The sequence below is a fragment of the Oncorhynchus mykiss genome, chromosome 5 (assembly GCF_057628025.1).
Source record: "Oncorhynchus mykiss isolate SJ-2025 chromosome 5, ASM5762802v1, whole genome shotgun sequence".
Taxonomy (NCBI): domain Eukaryota; kingdom Metazoa; phylum Chordata; class Actinopteri; order Salmoniformes; family Salmonidae; genus Oncorhynchus; species Oncorhynchus mykiss.
Genome location: NC_143026.1, coordinates 254,286 through 261,869, shown reverse-complemented (window position 1 = coordinate 261,869; position 7,584 = coordinate 254,286). Strand labels below are relative to the sequence as shown.

Here is a 7,584-nt window from a genome sequence, read left to right as displayed (position 1 = left end):
GTTTCACTTGGGTTTCTGTCCCATTTGTCAAATTCTTGCTTTGTAATTGGATCCAACCCTTCAAATCAATCAAATGTACTTATAAAGCCCTTTTTACATCAGCCAATGTCACAAAGTGCTATACAAAAACACAGCCTAAAACCCCAAAAAGCAAGCAATGCAGTGGCTAGGAAACCCCCCTAGAAAGGCAGGAAGCTAGGAAGAAACCTAGAGAGGAACCAGGTTCTGATGGGGTGGCCAGTCCTCTTCTGGCTGTGCTGGGTGGGGATTATAACAGAACATGGCCAAGATGTTCAACAGTTTTTGGAAGACCAGCTTCAAATACTACTAATAATCACAGTGGTTGTAGAGGGTGTAACAGGTCAACACCTCAGGAGTAAATGTCAGTTGGCATTCATAGCCAAACATTAAGAGTTCGAGACAGCAGGTGCGGTAGAGAGAGAGTCGAAAACAGCAGGTCCGGGACAAGGTAGCATGTCCGGTGAACAGGTCAGGGTTCCATAGCCGCAGGCAAACTGGAGCAGCAGTATGACCAGGTAGACTGGGGACATCAAGGAGTTATCAGGCCAGGTAGTCCTGAGGCATGATCCCAGGGATCAGGTCCTCTGGGAGGGGAGGGATAGGTGGACTGGGGACATCAAGGAGTCATCAGGCCAGGTAGTCCTGAGGCATGATCCCAGGGCTCAGGTCCTCTGGGAGGGGAGGGATAGGTGGACTGGGGACATCAAGGAGTTATCAGGCCAGGTAGTCCTGAGGCATGATCCCAGGGCTCAGGTCCTCTGGGAGGGGAGGGATAGGTGGACTGGGGACAACAAGGAGTCATCAGGCCAGGTAGTCCTGAGGCATGGAGCCAGGGCTCAGGTCCTCCGGGAGAGATAGAGAGAATTAGAGGGAGCATACTTCAATTCACACAGGACACCGGATAAGACAGGAGAAGTACTCCAGATATAACAGTCTGACCCTAGCCTCCCGACACAAACTAGTGCAGCATAAATACTGTGCAGCATAAATACTGGAGGCCGAGACAGGAGGGGTCGGGAGACACCTTGAACCATGTACGACGATACCCCCAGACAGTGCCAACCACGCAGGATTTAACCCCATCCACTTTTCCAAAGCACAGACCCTGACCCTACTACCCTGAGACAAGGCAGAGTATAGCTCACCCTTCACTGCCATATAGTGCTCTATTGATTAGAATATTTTGAACCAGATCCTAATTGGTACAATATGTTTAATTTAATAGATAGTTAAATGGCAGAGAAAGCCCTCCTTGGTTTGTCTTTCAGTTCATTCACAGCCAGGTTGGAATTCCCTGTGTAGCTCTTGTTTAGTCCCTATGTGTCTGTGTATTCTATATGAGTGGAGCCCAGTAAAAAGTACAGTTGGGTTAGGGGTTAGGGTTTACATACACCTTAGCCAAATACATTTGAACTTAGTTTTTCACAATTCCTGACATTTAATCCTAGTAAAAAATCCTTGTCTTAGGTCAGATAGATTCACCACTTTATTTTAAGAACGTGATGTCAGAATAATAGTAGAGAGAATTATTTATTTCAGCTTTTATTTCTTTCATCACATTCCCAGAAGGTCAGATGTTTACAGACACTCAATTAGTATTTGGTAGCATTGCCTTTAAATTGTTTAACTTGGGTCAAATGTTTCGAACTGTAGTCTGTTTTTTTTTTACGGCGGTTTTGGAGCAGTGGCTTCTTCCTTGCTCAGTGGCCTTTCAGGTTATGTCAATATAGGACTCGTTTTACTGTGGATATAGATACTTTTGTACTGGTTTCCTCCAGCATCTTTACAAGGCCCTTTGATATTATTCTGGGATTTATTTGCACATTTCGCACCAAAGTACGTACCAAAGTAAGTCGCCTTCCTGAGCAGTATGATGGCCATGGTGTTTATACTTGCATACTATTGTTTGTACAGATGAACGTGGTACCTTCAGGCATTTGGAAATTGCTCCCAAGGATGAACCAGACTTGTGGGGGTCTATAATTGTTTTTCTGAGGTCTTGGCTGATTTCTTTTGATTTTCCCATGATGTCAAGCAAAGAGACACTGAGTTTGAAGGTAGGCTTTGAAATACATCCACAGGTACACCTCCAATTGACTCAAATGATGTCAATTAGCCTATCAGAAGCTTCTAAAGCCATAGCATCATTTTCTGGAAAGGCACAGTCAACTTAGTGTATGTAAACTTCTGACCCACTGGAATTGTGATACAGTGAATTATAAGTGAAATAATCTGTCTGTAAAAAATTACTGGAAAGATTACTTGTGTTATGCAGAAAGTAGATGTCCTAACCGACTTGCCAAAACTACAGTTCGTTAACAAGAAATTTGTGGAGTGGTTGAAAAACTAGTTTTAATGACTCCAACCTAAGTGTATGTAAACTTCTGACTTCAACTGTAGATTGGTTTCTCTGACATCTGGACCTTTTATGGAATATTATAATGTTAGTCTTTTTGAGATTGACTGTCCGGGCCCAGGTTTGACAGACTGCAGACAAACTACTTGTTCCCTCTTCTGTGGGGGCAGCAGTACCAGGTCATCTGACTGCAGGAGACATTGGATTTCTGTGTCATTAAGAGTGAGATCGGGAGCTGTTGACTGCTCATGTTTTTTGGACAATTAATTTAGCTCATTTCATTCACAAAGTTCAGGTATGGAAAGCTCTTAGAGACTCATTTAGAAAGTAATCCCAGGTGAATGTAACATGTTTTGACTCATACAAATGTTTGAATTTTTCTTCCACTTTGACATTCATATGCATATTCATGTAGACTGTTGACAAAAAAGGGCAATTAGATCCATTTGAATCACACTTTTTAACAAGAAAATGTGGGGGAATAAGTAAAGGGGTGTGACTACTTTCTGAAGGCACTGTGTGAGAGACCAGCCCACCCTATTAAAAGAAAGATGGCCCAGCCCAATCTGCCCATGCAGACAGGTATACTATGCTGTATGAAATACTAATAAAGTTAAACATTTTTAGAGTGTAGGACCAAACGTTTAATTATCCCTGCATCAATTGACTGTTTCATCGTCATCACCACCACCATGACAGGCCAGTTCCTGTAGAGCCACATTCCAGAACATTCTCAGTTGAGGAAGTCATCTGGTGACCACATTCCTAGTCAGGCTGTTAGCTTCGAGGAAGCCATAACATAAAACCTATTGATATTACTCACAGTCAGTTAAATGCATCATCGTGATTGGTTCCTTTCTTATTAGGCTAAACTGCCAATATGTTATAACATAAGGAGATTGACACGAAAATGAAAAGGCGGGAAATATATATTTGTTTAATATAATGTGCGTGTATTTTCAAATATCATTAACTAGGATGATATAGCATACATATAGCATACTGAAGCCCAACATTTAGATACAAATATGAAATGAGAGTCGTATAATAGCCTATATCAAATTGGACGAGATTAGAAGCTGTCTAAAGCAGATGCAACAGGTGCTCTTTCAAAGTGAAACCACACCCAATTTATTATCACCGTACCACCTCCCCAGTTTCAGTCGGACAAGTTTTTAAGACAACACTCCAGACTGTCAACTTTAGTTTACTTAGACTGACTAGTGCTGCTGTATCACCTTAACAAGTTAGTAACAGCAGTCCAGAAGCCATGCCGAGCCACGCGGAGCAGTGGATCCGCACTTCGATGCGCACCCCGGGCATTTTTATCTTCGGAATGGTCCTTGCCCCTTGCGGCTGGATCCTAAACCTCACAGCGACAGTGGCTCCCAACTGGAGAACCATCAACACTATCGCCTTACTGCCGGTTGATACGTTCCTACAACAAGGCATCTGGGACATATGCAAGACGTCCAGCTCGTCCCAAGTAAACCAATGTAACCAAAAGGACGAGGCGTACTTCAACAACCAGATTATAGCGGTCGCCCAGGGCTTGATGGTAGCGTCTCTGATATTGACTCTGATTGGGCTGGCCACGGCAACCCCCGGGGTAAGGTGCTGGAAAGACCGCCCGAACTGGACAGTAGCCGGGCTGGGGGGAATGCTCATCTTTCTGTCTGGAGTCTTGACGATCATCCCTATTGCATGGTACACTCACATCTTCAAGGACATCGCCGCATCCAGCACCGACATTCGCGTTGGCTACTGTATTATTTTGGGATACATCGGGGGCATCTTCGAGCTACTGGGCGGCTTGGTCATGTTCATTGGGATATGTCGTTGCTGTGGCGGTAAGAACCGCGGAGAGACGCGAATCTCGGAGACCACAGCACACTTCAGAAACACCAAACCCCCACCGCGCCGCATCGAGGTGCCGAGCATAGCCCGAACCCGGAGTAGCGCTAGCAGCGTCCCCTACTCTAAAGACTCCATGGAAGACGAGGCGGACTTCCCCCGGGCAAAGAGCACCTCGTACGGAGGAAGACGACCCGCTTATGACGTTGATCTGTGAGGACATTATGGTGAAGTGGGCCAGTTGCCATTGATAGGTGTGACATGTATACTATAGCACTACACAGTAACATTACATATCTACCAATAAAATGACATTTACCTCTACATGTAGGCATGTCGTTTTAACCATAAAACTAGACCTAATCTTGTTGTTTGGGTGAATATGATAGAAATATAAATTATTTCACACTTTTGGGAATATGCCTATGATGTGGCCTATGGCATGTTTGTATTTGAAGATGTAACATTATTTACAAATTACAATGCCAGCGCCAAAGAACATGGAATGCAGTGCCTTCGGGAAGTATTCAGACCCCTTGACTTTTTCTACATTTTGTTAGGTTACAACCTTATAACATTTATAAAATTGTTTTTTTTTCCCATCAATCTACACACACTACCCTGTAATGGCAATGCAAAAACAGGCTTTTAGAAATGTTTGCTAATTTATAAAAAATAAATACTACATTTACATAAGTATTCAGACCCTTGACTCAGTTCTTTGTTTAAGCACCTTTGGCAGTAATTACAGCCTCGAGTCTTGGGTATAATGCTATAAGCTTGGTACACCTGTATTTGGGGAGTTTATCCCATTTTTCTCTGCAGATCCTCAAGTTCTGTCAGGTTGGATGGGGAGCGTCTCTGCACATCTATTTCCAGGTCTCTCCAGAGATGTTCCATCGGGTTCAAGTCCGAGCTCTGGCTGGGCCACTCAAGGACATCCAGAGACTTGTCCCGAAGCCACTCCTACGTTGTCTTGCCTGTGTGCTTAGGGTCGTTGTCCTGTTGGAAGTGAACCTTTGCCACAGTCTGAGGTCCTGAGTGCTCTGAAGCAGGTTTTCATCAAGGATCTCTGTACTTTGCTCCGCTCATTTTTCCCTCAATCCTGACTAGTCTCCCAGTCCCTGCCGCTGATAACATCCCCACAGCATGATGCTGCCACCACCATGCTTTACCGTAGGGATGGTGCCAGGTTTCCTCCCAACGTGACGCTTGGCATTCAGGCTAAAGATTTGAATCTTGGTTTCATCAGACCAGAGAATCTTGTTTCTCATGGTCAGAGTCCTTTAGGTGCCTTTTGGCAAACTCCAACTGGGCTGTCATGTGCCTTTTACTGAGGAGTGGCTTCCGTCCGGCCCCTCAACCATAAAGGCCTGATTGGTGGCGTGCTGCAGAGATGATTGTCCTTCTGGAAGGTTCTCCCATCTCCACAGAGAAACTCCAGAGCTCTGTCTGTGACCATCAGACTCTGGCCACCACCCTGACAAAGGCCCTTCTCCCCCGATTGCTCAGCTGGGCAACAAGTTCTAGGAAGAGTGTTGGTAGTTCCAAACATATTCCATTTAAGAATGAGGCCACTGTTCTTGGGGACCTTCAATGCTGCAGAAATGTTTTGGTACCCTTCCCCAAATCTGTGCCTCAACACAATCCTGACTCGGAGCTCAACGGACAATTTCTTCGACCTAATGGCTTGGTTTTTTGCTCTGACATGCACTGTCAATTGTGACAGGTGTGTGCCTTTCCAAATCATGTCCAATCAATTTAATTGACCACAGGTGGACTCCAATCAAGTTTTAGCCATTGACTGGCTGCTGCCAACATACTGACTCATCTCTAGCCACTTTAATAATGACAAATTTATGTAATAAATACATCACTAGCCACTTTAAACAATGCCACTTTATATAATGTTTACATACCCTACATTACTCATCTCATATGTATATACTGTCTACTGCATCTTGCCTATGCTGCACGGCCATCGCTCATTCATTTATTTTTATGTACATATTCTTATTCATTCCTTTACTTGTGTGATAAGGTAGTTGTGAAATTGCTAGGTTAGATTACTTGTTAGATATTACTGCATAGTCGGAACTAGAAGCACAAGCATTTCGCTACACTCGCATTAATATCTGCTAACCATGTGTATGTGACAAATAAAATTTGATTGAGAAACATTTAAAAGATTATCAATGGAAACAGGATGCACCTGAGCTCAATTTCAAGTCTCACAGAAAAGGGTCTGAATACAAGAACAATTCTAAGAACCTGTTTTCGCCTTGTGATTATGGTGATTATGGTGTATATAATGTGTTAGGTCAAGGGGTCTGAATACTATATACACACACACTTAAATATTGGATGGGTCAGGATCTGTGTGCTCAAATCAGTCGACTTAACTGTCTAAATGCACTTTACATTCTATTCCAGGAGGACAGGCTGCTCAGACTCCATGTTACTAACCTAAATGGAAAACATTTTATTAAGGGCTGTTTAGCCTACAAGTTATCCTACTGCTAGGCCTACATGTTATGATTCTACTGTAAGTGATTTTATTTAGGGCTGCTAGGCCTACATGTTCTTACTGTAGGATACAAGGGGTTTTATTAAATCAACTTTTTAGTGTTTTTCTGTTTAATATATTCTATTCATTCCTACTGAGGGTTGACATGTTGAATTAACAGTTAAACGACAGTAGTTTGACTCTACAGACCGAGGTTAAGCTACAAGACAGAATAGTGAAACAGAAATCACAGGTGTCCAATTGAATTGGAGTTGCCAGACATCCGCCAGGGGCTGATTTTGCGATACAGTGTAGCCTACACATTCATATTTTGGGGTGCTTAACATCACCAGCACCACATCTTTATGATATATCTTGTTATAAGTGCAACGTTACAGGTTGGAATGTCAATTCTCAAATTATATTAGGTCTAATATACGTGACAAATGTACCATTTTTTGTTAAATTGGTGTTTTAATTTGTTGATAAAATGTGGGACATGATTGTTTGGTTGCGGGACAAAATGCGGGACATGATTGGTCACGCCAACATCTGCTACCACTGTTCCTTGATTAAATGTCAACAAATGACATGTTTAGTGTTTTTGTAAATAGAAAATGTTATACTTTCCACCGGGGATTGTAACTGGTTCAGGGAACAGAACCGAAAAAGTGATCCAACCGAAAAAGAAAGTGATCCATACTATTCTGGAACAGAACCATTATTTTAAAAGCATGGGAACCAGTTAATAACGTTATTTTACATTCCAGGCATTTGTTTCTAATCCCACAAAAAGAAAAACAAAGCTCCTATGCAAAGCCCTCACTGTCAGTAAAACATATTCCAG

General features: G+C 42.9%; 1 protein-coding gene across 1 annotated transcript; it reads left to right on the top strand.

Moving 5' to 3' along the window:
- Positions 1–3,500: 3,500 nt before the first annotated feature.
- Positions 3,501–7,327, top strand: LOC110523086 (claudin-23). Its single transcript, XM_021601501.3, has one exon. The coding sequence runs from the start codon at positions 3,648–3,650 to the stop codon at positions 4,446–4,448; it is 801 nt and encodes a 266-aa protein (XP_021457176.2). The 5' UTR covers positions 3,501–3,647; the 3' UTR covers positions 4,449–7,327.
- Positions 7,328–7,584: the final 257 nt, after the last annotated feature.